This window comes from Oratosquilla oratoria, chromosome 29 (assembly GCF_046742065.1).
Source record: "Oratosquilla oratoria isolate Oo_2021 chromosome 29, ASM4674206v1, whole genome shotgun sequence".
Taxonomy (NCBI): Eukaryota; Metazoa; Arthropoda; class Malacostraca; order Stomatopoda; family Squillidae; genus Oratosquilla; species Oratosquilla oratoria.
Window position 1 is genome coordinate 28,706,764 of NC_134805.1, and position 13,653 is coordinate 28,720,416.

Genomic DNA, 13,653 nt, shown 5'->3' on the forward strand with positions numbered 1-13,653 from the left:
ACGTGACAAAAATTAATTAAACGAATAAAATGAATAAATGTCTGAATGGAATACAGAAGTCTCTGAAAATCATTCTCCCCGTTTTCCAGGTTTTAACCTGATGAGAAAACCCACAATTTCCCGGACTTGCCCCCACTCACTTTTCCGACCCTCCCAACTTCGGGCAGCAAAGCCAGGAAACCTCACCGTTGCATTAACTTTCTGAAAGCGTATCACTTTCAATAAATGGGCGACGGGCCGAGGGGGCGAGAGAGGTGGGGGAGCAATAAAGGCATAGCGCACACACGCAAAACTGGAACTGAGAAAAAAATGAAAACGAAAATATTCATTCGTGCATAACTTTTTGAACGCGCGGGTGCGTCAGCGTGTGTGTGTGTGTGTGTGTGTGTGTGTGTGTGTGTGTGTGTGTGTGTGTGTATGTTATTAAAAGTGTGAAATGGAAATGCGACTCTTAACTTCTGAAAAGGGTCAGTGAAAAAGTTAGGAAACTCGCATAAAAAATGGAGAGGTCATGAAGAATAAGTAAACGGAAATACGCGCACTGAATTGCCGTCGTTAATGCAGTGGAAAGCGCTTTCCATATATTTACGTTCATATGTTTGTTTATGAATGTAATTATTTGCTCATTGTTCCTCCTTGGGGATCAGGAATGGAACCAGGTGCCAGGGTAGGGGACCTTGTCTACACACTGCCCATCAGCTAAGTTTCATTCATTAGAGAGAGAGAGAGAGAGAGAGAGAGAGAGAGAGAGAGAGAGAGAGAGAGAGAGAGAGAGAGAGAGAGAGAGAGAGAAGAGATAGAAAGAAATCCGCCTACCTTATAAGGGGGCAGATTGTGTATGTGTGTGTGTGTGTGTGTGTGTGTGTGTGCGTGTGTGTGTGTTTGTGCGTGTGTGTATGAAATATATATATATATATATATATATATGTATATATATATATATATATATGTATATACTGTATATACATATATTTGGCCTGTTGGTATATAGGTAACTATACGTAATAGTAAACTGTTCTCATCAACGCGATATTGCTACCAAGATTAGAAGCGCTAGTGTCTGTCGACGGAATCCCTATTGCCTCCAGTTTCACCGTCTGGAAATGGACAACAAAAGACCAAATGAAACGAGAAGAAAAATAAAGAGAAAAGACAACGGAAAGCGAGACCAAGAGACATTTCGAGTACAACTGTTCTCAGCTGGCTAGAGTCTTGTTTTCATCAGGTCTCTCGTTCCTCTACTGTGGGTTTGAATCCCGCACTCCTCTCCGATTTCCAGAGGTGACTGTTACTTACGGCCGACAGTCCAAGCGCATAAGGAAAAGGTGACGCTTTTGGACACAACTACTCAGCGCCTCCTGGGGTAGGCTCACCACCACAATAGTTACCACGACCCCCACCACAACCACGACCACAACCACAACCACGACCACAACCACCACCGGTCACTATTACTACCACCATCACAACCACAACCACAATCACCACTACCACGACCACAACCATCACTACAACTACCACCAGTCACTACTACTACCACCACCACAACTACAACCACAACCACAGTCACCACGACCACAACCACCACCATCACTACAACCACAACTACAACCACAACCACCATTACAACTACGACCACAACCACAACCACCACTGCCACTGTTGGGCACAATTCTATCTACCTTCACTGAGGAGCCACTTACCCACTGGCACCACCTGTATCATTAATATGTTATGTTAATTGAACCTGTCGGCCGACTGGGTCAAGTAGTTGATTAGGACAGTAGGAAACGCGTGTATTGGAGGGAGGATGGATGGGTGTCATTTCTCATTAATATACACAGAAAGCATGATGCTGCCAATACTAATACGAGGAGGGAAAACACACACACACACACACACACACACACACACACACACACACACACACACACACACACACACACACACACACACACACACACACACACACACATAGATCGGACCTACGAGCTCTCAGCTCTCTTCCAGGAGGGAAATAGCTGTCGATCACGAGTCCAACACGTGATCCAAAGACCAAGTGAATACACACACAGTTAGATGAGAAAGTGGTGTGTGCAAAAACAATACATGAATTAAAAAATAGTTTAGATATAATGAGATATGAAGACGGGACACCACGAGCATAACTCCCTTTCCCGTAAAATACAACTAGGTAAATATACACACACACACACACACACACACACACACACACACACACACACACACACACACACACATACTTTGATCATTACTGGAGGCAATAATTACGTGCTCATACTTTCACAAAAAAAGTAAATCAAATAATAAATCCATAAAAAAAATAATTAAATGTAAATAAGTAGATAAATTAATAAAGATACTTGGAAGTCACATTTTATATTTCATTTTAATATTTATTCCCCTGTACCGACGTCCTGATTCCTTCTAAATGGAGCGTTAGGACTGTGCATCTTGCGAACGCTACTGTGGTAATACTTTTACTCACAAGAAGGAAGCCCATGATATATTAGTCCTTTGGTATTATGGTTTAAGGTTGTAGATTACATATATACATGAATGGGGTCATAAAACTGAGTTTTATATGCCATGTATACATTTAAGTGCTGGGTACTTTCCGTGGACGCGGGGGTGAAAGCAAGGGATCTTGGGTTTGGGTTTGGGTGTGAGGAATTAGGTTACAAGACCCGGCGGGGTGGATGAAGGATATTTACCCACGAATGAAACCTAGTGAACGTTAAACAACGGTAAAGTAGAACGATTCAATGTTATGAAGATAATACGTAAATCCATAGAAAATCACGTTAAACAACGGTAAAATAGAACGATTCAATGTTATGAAGATAATACGTAAATCCATAGAAAATCACGTTAAACAACGGTAAAATAGAACGATTCAATGTTATGAAGATAATACGTAAAACCATAGAAATATCGCTCGCGTAATAATCAAAAGCAAGTCAATATATATATGCATTCTAAATTAAAAAGAATACACACGAACATTAATAAACAGACGAATAAATAAGAAAACAAAGACGCTTCACCCCATGAGGCTCTTAGTGATGGAGAAATGCCTACTTAAATATCTCTGTTTGCTTCAGCTTCATAAATCTTATTTGACTAAATTATGCAACGCTATATTTTCCGTGGAAATCACGTTTGCCTCAATTTACTTGGCTTTCATGCTCTATACACCAATAAGGTTCAATTTTCCCCACATTGACTTAGACATAAGCTTTTTATACATATTCCTGGCTGCTGCCATGCAATTTTAATAACCTATAGATAAATATCTGCCATGTGTACATGTGTACGTGTGTGTGTGCACGCGCGTAACTATATATATTATATTATATATATATATATATATATATATATATATATATATATATATATATATATATATATATATATATATATTTATATATTCGTATGTGTACACACGCACACACAAAAACACGTATACATGCAAGTCGATCATATGTACACATCCTAAAGCTTGAAACTTGTTTAATGGCACAGTTTCCTCATTCAAGAATGTTTTCTCCGATACATTTATGAGGATAAATGCCTCGGCTCAGGAATCCTTTCGCCTAATATACGATCCGAGTCGAGGCCGCGCGCGCGCGTAGCTCCGCACAGGCGCTGCTCTTCGTATTGCTCTTTCGGTTCCTCTTCCAAAACAAATACTTTCTCACTCCATTTGATCATGTACCGCCATGGAACCACGCAAGATAGTCTGAAGGGAGTTGATGGGATGGCGGGACAACTGACACGGAGGTGATCCTCTCCCACGTTTGTCTCGAAAGAACGGTAAATAAAAAGTGAACAAAGTCAAAAAGTAAACACAAATTATGGCTCAAAAAGAATATTGAAAAAATATATATATACTAAATACGATAAATAGATAATACAAATTAAATAGCACACACACCAAAAAGGTGGGAATAACCTAATAACAGAAACTTAAAACCAAACAAAGGAAAATGAAAATACAAAAAAAAAAAAAAAAAAAAAACGAAAACGTTGGGTTCTTTCTTTGCCTCATCCCTTGATCCTCCCGCCAAGCTCAGCGTCAACGTAAACTTGATTACAATTTGTTAAAACTGTCACCGGCGATTCCTTACGTCATAGTTATGGCTGGAGCAGGCTTAGGAGATTATGTCTAAAATATCGCAGATTATAGGGCTCCTGAGGCTTAAAGGATTATGTTTAAATATCCGCGATTAAGCTCAACCCCTTCACTGTGGGGCAGGATATGCCTCTCTGCCACGATATTTCAACATTTAAAGATAAGATTTACTTCCCTGGGGCCTTCAAGGATGATAAATGTCAAAATCAAGACCCCCCCTTCCTCCCCAATATATATATATATATATATATATATATATATATATATATATATATTTATATATATATATATTTATACATGCAATAAAAACACTAGGAACGTGTGTTCACAAATGCGTAAGTAACCACTAGGAAAAGTAAACTGACGAAGCAGAGCGCTTTCGTATAGTTACATCTTCAGTGCTAATACAAAGAAGGAATTCCTTCTTTGTATCAGCACTGAAGATTTAAATATGTGAAAGCGCTCTGCTTCGTTAGTTTACTTTTCCTAGTGGTTACTTACACACACACACACATGGCGCTGTGGTTAGAGCTCTGGCCTGCCACTACGGAGGTCCGGGTTCGACTCTCGCCCGGGGCTGAAATATTATCAGTATCGCAGCGCTGAGGGGTGTTACTCCAACTCTCGTGGGCGGGGAGTTGGGTGTGTGTGTGTGTGCAAGGTCATAGCATTACCCATAGATCGGACTTACGAGCTCTGAGCTCTCTTCCAGGAGGGAAATAGCTATCGATCACGAGTCCAACACGTGATACAAAGACCAAGTGAATACACACACACACACACACACACACACACACACACACACACACACACATATATATATATATATATATATATATATATATATATATATATATATACATCTACACTGAATGGTTCCCAGCGATCAATTGATATCTTTATTCAACCACAAACAACTTTTAAGTCCATGCCATCGCAATCGAGACTGAAGAATCGCTCGATGAAGACATTTTGTTGGAAATTGAAATGTGGGTTCGAATCCTCGGCTCGTCCACGTTTCAATTTCCAACAAAATGTCTCCATCGAGCGATTCTTCAGTCTCGATTGCGATGGCATGGAATTAAAAGTTGTTTGTGGTTGAATAAAGATATATACATATATATATATATGTGTGTGTGTGTGTGTGTGTGTGTGTGTGTGTGTGTGTGTGTGTGTGTGTGTGTTTATGTGCGTGTGTACACCAAACCAGATAATTTTATTCACCTGTAAGGTGACCCTTGAACTGAAGGGTTCGAATCCTGAACTACCTCAAGTCCACGACGTACTTGGTATAATTTATCATTCTTTCCTCCAAACTATTCTATTCAGTCTTGGATCGGATCTGGACTGAAGGAATTTGCACTCAAATCATCTTTTGACGCAGTATTTGCCTTTATGGACATTAACGCCAGCCTCTCCTTAAGCTAATAAGGGTAGAGGGAGAAGGTTCTTGATTGGCTGACGTCACAGATTCTAGTTAATCTTCAAAAAACTTAGTACATGTTCTTCCAAATTTCATATTAGTCTTCTTTTTTCGAATATTTCATCTGCCAGGATTTCGTCGCTTATTTTGCCATTGATGCCCATTTTCTAAATATTCAATGAAAATAACTTTACTAGATTTCATTAAATATTGAATCCATGGTTGTATGACAGAGACCAGTTTAAAATCCACAACACCAGCGTCCAAGTACCATTGACACAACGAGCTAATCATCGACACTTGTTTACAAACCTCTACGATTATTTTTTTTTACATAAAATCATATATCTGCATGAGGACGTACATATATGCTTGTGGTTGAAGATGCCATATATCTTTATATACGGAATGCCTCTCAGGTGCAAGAACGAGTTTATGTATGAACATCTGTGTGCATTTTCATTTGCATAAGTGGTTTTCCTAAGCTCATGTCTAGACGTACGTCCTCAGCCCCCCCCTAAAACACACACGAACCCCCACCTTCCCCCTCTCCCACTTTCCTTCCCCCTCCAAGTTCTTCCCGTCACTCCCCCCGTTCGGGCTCAAAGCCCGTGGGAGTGACATTTCACTTCCCCCCAAATATATATATATATATATATGCGTAAGTAACCCCTAGGAAAAGTAAACTAACGAAGCAGAGCGCTTTCGTATAACATCTTCAGTGCAGATACAAAGATGTAATTATACGAAAGCGCTCTGCTTCGTTAGTTTACTTTTCCTAGTGGTTACTTATGCATTTGTGAACACACGCTCCTAGTGTTTTATTGCATATACATATATATATATATATATATATATGTATATATATATATATATTTATATAAATATAGATAAATGAATAAATAGATAGATAAATTCATTTCCTCACCATCTCCCCTCCTGAAATCCCATTTCTTTTCTGTCAACAATCTCCCCACTGAAGCGTCATTTACACAGGACAAGTTGAGAGGCAAGTCAAGTGTAGAAGCTACTTGCTACAAGTTACTTGCCGTGTGTAAACATCTGCTTGACAAATAATTGGGCAACCTACCAAATCATCATTGCCAAGCAGATGTTTACACACGGCAAGTAACTTGTAGCAAGTAGCTTGCACGCTTGACTTGCCTCTCAACTTGCCCCGTGTAAACGAGGCTTAATGGCTGACATCATGCGATGCTAGCTAGAAGAAATGGTGAAAGTGTGCATGGCAAAAGGAAACAGATGGAATAAGTTAACTAGTCTTAGGTTCTGTTCACACTAACGGTTTGAACTGCGGCGGTTCAATTATAATGGAAGTTATTGGAGGGGGTTCACACACAACCGCGCACTTTTTCCTCGACTATGCGGTACCGCCACTGTTTCCGTACCGTACAAACCGCTAGTGTGAACAGGGCCTAATTAGACTCACTATAAGATTATGCGGGTATGAGATTATTCTTACTAATTGTCGGGGCTTAGTGCTTGAGGGGAACGGCAAAATCATCTGGTGCTTCTGAAAAGTAGAAATGTCTACTGTGCTCAGTTTTGACGAGAGAATTTTGCTTTACTCTTTGATGTCGCCAGACGATTTTATTCAGCTGGGAAATAGTATCATCAATCGTTTGATACACCGTATTGGGTAGAGGTTATCGCCGCCTTCAACAGATTGAAAAAAAATAATAATAATGATAAAATAGAATAAATGAAAAAATAAAAATGATAAAAATAATAATAAGAATAATAATAAAATAGAAATAGTAATAATATAGAATAACAAATAATAATAGAATAGAATAATAAAATAGAAGTAACAATAATAATAACAACAACAATAATAAAAATAATAAAATAGAAGTAATAATAATAACAATGACAATAAAAATAACAATAACAATAATAATAATAATTTTTTAAATATGGGGATATGGGTGAGGTATTCACTTTATACAACAAAAGAGAAGCCATCTGACAACGCCCCTTTCTTTTCCTTACAGCCTGCGGAAGGATCTACTACGGCTCCGTCGGCAAGACCTACGAAATCTTGCTCCACTGGCCCCGAGAGGCGCGACGGCCCCCGCAGTGCAACCTGACCCTGGTGGCCGCTGGGGATTCCCACGGGGACCTGGTCCAGCTCGCCTTCCACGAGTTCACTCTGGGGAAGTTCCACTCCCACAAGGACCGGGGATGCCCCCATGGGCACATGCAGGTGGTGGAGAACCAGAGGAAGTACAGGTGAGTGGTTCATGACTTATAAGTGTCGGTCTCCCACTAAAAAAAATATATATATATAATAATAATAGATAAATAAATAAATAAATGAAATTAAGTAAAGAAAATAGATTAGTAAATGATAAAGAAAATTAATAGAAAATAAGAAATAATAATAGATGAATAAATGAATAAATAAGATAAATAAAAATATGCATAACCCCCAACATTAGTAAAAAATAGATTAAATTAATAAATGAATAAAAGAAATATATGAATAAATGAATAATAATAATGGTGATTATAATCAATACAGACAAGTAGAGGCACTTTTATAAAGATAATTACATTAAAAAAAATAAAACCAATAAAATAATCAGATCCTCCAAATATGTCTAAACAGGTTGTCCCTGGCTTCCATGGATATACATATATACATATATACATATATATATATATATACATATATATATACATATATATATATATATATATATATATATATATATATATATATATCAGACAATCTCCTTGACAGTGGCACACGGGATTCGAACCCGCTGCACTTGGAACTAAACTAAACAAGGAGATTGTCTGATTGATGTCGCTGTTCACTAGCGAATTTCTCATATGTACATATATATATATATATATATATATATATATATATATATATATATAGAGAGAGAGAGAGAGAGAGAGAGAGAGAGAGAGAGAGAGAGAGAGAGATTGTGTGTGTGTGTGTGTGTGTGTGTGTGTGTGTGTGTGTGTGTGTGTGTGTGTGTGTGTGTGTGTGTGTGTGTGTGTGTGTGTCTGGAAAAGGTGGGTGAGGAGACAGGAGAATTAGAATCCAAATTTATTTCTGATTAATTTCGCACAAAAGGCTTCTCCAGAGAAGCCTTTGTGCGAGAGGAGACAGAAATAAACCTGGATTCTAATTCGTATCTTCCTCGCCCACCTTTCCCATTCTATCACAATGTCTCGTGTGTATATATATATATATATATATATATATATATATATATATATATATATATATATATATATATATATATATATATACATTTAATATATCACTAAGTAAATAAATGTATAAATAAAATCCTCCTCCTTTCCCTACTAAGGCCTCAGAAATACTAAGGACTGCCTTCTTGAAAATAAAGTAATATATCATAAATAATAAAAACTAATAAATGGGTAATTGAATTATGTTTCCACCCCTTCCCTATAGGTAGATAAGTGCACGTTCCCCTTATTATTTCTGCTGCTAACAACACTTTCAAGTTTCAGTTCCCTTCTGTTATATTGTAATTCTTCATTCACTTTCTTTTTATCATTGTAGTTGTAAGTCACTCATCTGTAGGCCCCATGCCTCTTTCGTAATGTATGTTTTTAGTCAAGTTCAATTACTCAGTAACGAAGGTCAATTCAATTGAACTTAAACTTTTTTTTATTTTCTTCACGAATTCTTGTAAAATGTCTTATCGTAGGTACACAAAAGGATTCCCACCTGGGATCCTCTTGCACCCACGAAGCCAAGTCTGCTTCGACGTCACTATTTGTATCATCCAATAACTTTGAACGTTACAAATAAGTGCCACCCTTTAAGGGCGTCACTTTACCTCCGTGTACCAATAATGTCTCTCCTCTTCCACCCTTTTCTCCAATCAGAAATGCTGTTATACTGTCTCAAGCAATACTGCTTACACAAGCACTCTTCTCACGAAGCAAAGTGGCTTAGCGTTAACATTTCGCAACATCAGCACCTCTATCGATACCCTAGCTTGTATTTACAAACATTGGATGGGGAGCGAGAATATGCAACTCTGCAACTCCTTAGGGGCCATTGTTTCAAAACATCTAAGTCGTAAAATGAATTTCTCGCCACCTACCCCTCTATCTACCTGTCTACCACAATCTACCAGCCCCTTACACACACACGCACACATACACACACATAAAAAAAAATGAAATCACCCGAAAGAACAGGTAGATCATCTACCGGACTCAAAGAGTTGCCGCGGCGAGTCAGGTCGAAAGGGTTCGTTTTCATTTCAACTCGGCGAACCGACTCGGCCAATTCATCCTAATACAGGCATAATGCAGATTTACTAGAATGCCCGGTCATTTCGCGAATGTACTCGCCTGATGCCGCCATGGCCACTTCCTTTTATCGCCTTGGGGACTTACAAGAGTGGATCTACTAAGGACAAATTATCATCTCTCCCTCCAATCTTCCTTATTTCCCTCTCCCTTCCCACCTCCCTGTCTCCCTGTGTCTCTCTCTGTCTGTCCCTGTGTCTCTCTCTGTCACTGCCTCTCTCTCTCTCTCTCTGTCCCTGTGTCTCTTCCTCTCTGTCCCTGTGTCTCTTCCTCTCTGTCCCTGTGTATCTCTCTCTCTGTCCCTGTGCATATCTCTGTCCCTGTGTTTCTCCGTCTCGATCCCTGTGTCTCTCTCTCTGTCCGTCTCTCTGTCCCTGTCCCTCTCTCTCTGTCCCTGTCTCTCTCTCTCTTTGTCCCTGTCTTTCTCTCTCTCTCTCTGCCCCTGTCTCTCTCTCTCTCTGTCCCTGTCTCTCTCTGTCCCTGTCTCTGTCTCTTTCAGTCCCAGTGTCTGTCTGTCTGTCTCTGTGTCTCTCTGTCCCTGTCTCTCTCTCTCTCTCTTTCTCTCTCTGTCCCTGTGTCTGTCTTTCTCTCTATTTCTCTGTGCCTGGCTATCTCTCTCTCTGTTTCTGTCTATCTCTCTATCGATCAATCGATCTCTATATCTATCTCTACTCTGTATTATTGTTAACAAAATAAAAAAAAATTGACGTTCATCCGCTATACACACGACTTAACAATAGACCTCACATTATTGCAATATAACAGTGTTCGGTTTGTTCTTAAACTCTAACCAATGGTGCCACAGACAGCTGACGTAGTTTTGGAGATATCGCCACAACGTGAGGTTTATCAATTATAGAGCTGAGGTGACTAGAGTTGGCTAGAGTTGTCAAAGTTGTTGGTGGGCGTACGCAAGGGAAGGACGATTTTGAATTCCCATATTGGAAATCGGGGGGGGGGGGGTCTCTGCCAAGTTCCTTCTTTCACCGAGTTTCCAATTCGTAGCTGTCAGGGACGGAAAGGGATATTAGGTACTGTCGATGGCATACTTACCCATCCCCGGTCTTGGTGGCCGTGATTCGGTGGTTTCTTCAGGATTGGGGGAGGAAGGGGGGTGGGGGGTGGAGGAGGGGGCGTGGGGCTGATTCGTATATAAAATTCTCTCTCAACTTTCTTTTTGAGTATTAGTTTTTTTTCCTAAAACATTTGTTTTCAACCACCCTTTACTTACAGGAACATATATACACACACACACACACACACACACACACACACATATATATATATATATATCATATATTGTATATTATACAACTGTAATGATAATAAGATATATATAGATAACAAATGAATACATCAAACAATGCCAGGGTAATACGACTCTTCATCCACTGCTTCCATGATGAAGCCAATCATTCTTATGTTACACTCCCTCATATAACATCAACTAATGTATCAGTAAAATAAATCCCACCACTTTTTTTAAATTCAATGCAACTTTAAATGACAAGTTAAAGTACGCCTCAGTAACCCTTTATTCTTTATCAGGGACGTAAATGCTTTGAATATTTTATACTGGTTGTCAGCCTCAAGTTTTATGTAACGAAGACAAACTTCCCACAATCGTAAGGGTTAAGGACGCAAGGGGTCCGGCGTGCAGATTTTACATAAAGTTCATAAATCCTCACTCCCCTTCCCCCTTTTTTAATAAACGGAATGTCTGCCTCTATTTCTGTGTGTTAGCCTGTGCGTCTCTCTCTCTCTCTTTCTCTCTCTATCTCTCTCTTTCTCGTGTGTATGATTTCATTACGTTTATACATTCGTGTATTACCTTTGACTCATTCCCTCTCTCTCTCTCTCTCACACACAGACACACACACACACACGACACGGTGGCGCAGTTGGTAGAGCGCTGAACTGCTAGCATGGTGGTGCCCGTAGTACTTGGTTCGAATCCTGCCCAGGGCCGAAATTATTTCGGTACCGCTGCGCTTCGGGTCGTTACTCTGACTCTCGTGGGCGGGGAGTTGGGTGTGTGTGTGTGTGTGTGTAAGGTCATAGCATTACCCATAGATCGGACCTACGAGCTCTGAGCTCTCTTCCGGGAGGGGAATAGCTGTCGATCACGAGTCCAACACGTGATCCAAAGACAAAGTGAATACACACACACACAAACACACGACGGCATGAACGCTTCCCCTTACAACTTTATCATGAATAGTCGTCCCATCCTCCCCCCATTTTCCTCTCCCTGAGACAAGTAATATGAATCTGTACTAACACAGGCTGGCATTTCTCTGTGCGAAATTCCTCCATGCTTCTTACATATTAGACGTTCTATTACTAATTCTTACATGGAGTCTTCAACATCTAGTAACTATTATCCTTCATGGTTTGCATTTAATTAGCTGGCGCAGTACATTTTCTAACTCTGGGCTTAGATTTACAGAGCCAGCCGGTAAAACGAATATTGCTTTCTTCTGGATAAAGCACTTGAACGCGTTTCAATGGATCGTAGAGTTTCTTGCGCTTTCCAAATTTTAGATTTATCGCTATTTTTCAGAGAATAAGCTTCAACCTCTGCCTCCATCGTTCACTCCTTATGTACCAATTTCAATGAAAATTACGAAAACAAATAGTACATGTGGGTTACAAGTCACCTATATATAAAACTTAAACCCACTCTCGGAACTGTATATTTCGACCACTAACTGTGATCCTCTTCAGCAGTTACAATGTATACAATGTAACTGCTAAAGAGGATTACAGCTAGTGGTCGAAATATACGGTTCACTCTGTATCTTAGCTTATTTTTCTCCGAGAGTGATGGGTTTAGGTTTTTATTTTATTCATGTGTTACGACATCTACGTTACTTCATCTATATGTATATATTGTTCAAAATGAGGAATTAATGTTTGGAAAGCATATTTCACAACAAAGTGGGTCCAAGGTCTCGTGGCTGAGTTGCAGCACCAAATGAATCACTGATAACGGAATATCCCAGTTGGCAGATGTTAGCTGGACAATGTAGAATTATCTAGTTAATGTGTGAAGTACCCAGTAATTATAGGGATTACCTAGTCAATTTAGGAAGCATTACTAGAATACTTGAACATGTAAGTAGCACCCGAGGTCTCTATAGATTTCTTCTCTATGATGAGTTCCTTGGCAAAGACAAATTACAAAACTGAGTTTGAAGGCGAGTGTAGTACCACACTAGTAAGCCGTGGGTATGTTTATTTATAGATTGAACATTCATATACCATACCTACATTCATCTGTGTACACATTTGTACCTCTTGCCACGTAAATGTACTAACATACGCATAAAGCTATCCGTACATAAATACGTCTAAATTTTGAGGTATATATAAATGAGTGGGACTCTATTGAGTAGGACTCGAAGTGGGACTCCAACATTCCACACACCTCACGGAACTCCACAAGAATACTCTCGAGTCGGACCCGTGGAGTTTCCGAAAGAGGTCGCGGTAAGTTTGACACAATGGCGAGGAAGCCAGCCACTCCTGGCTAAGACGATAACGCTTTCAACTTATTTCTTAAGCAAACTCGAAGCCATTGTCCGAGGGCTGACAAAGATGAGTGGCTGTGGGAAGATAGCAAATTGTTGGCCCGTTGTCCGAGGCTCCTTTCGTCGCGGGGAAGCCGAAGCCGAAGTCGAAAATATGCAAACGGACAAAGCGTCTCAAGGGTTTTTGTGTTCGAGGTTCGGGGGAGTCTCAA

General features: G+C 39.7%; 1 protein-coding gene across 4 annotated transcripts in view; it reads left to right on the forward strand.

The window, feature by feature from the left end:
* The window catches only part of LOC143040695 (uncharacterized), a 1,057,191-nt gene that overhangs the window by 958,892 nt on the left and 84,646 nt on the right, over positions 1-13,653 (forward strand). For all 4 annotated transcript variants that reach the window (XM_076212015.1, XM_076212011.1, XM_076212014.1 and 1 more), the window contains one exon: positions 7,592-7,829. In XM_076212015.1, the coding sequence (XP_076068130.1) occupies positions 7,592-7,829 (238 nt within the window). The remainder of the gene's footprint in view (positions 1-7,591; positions 7,830-13,653) is intronic.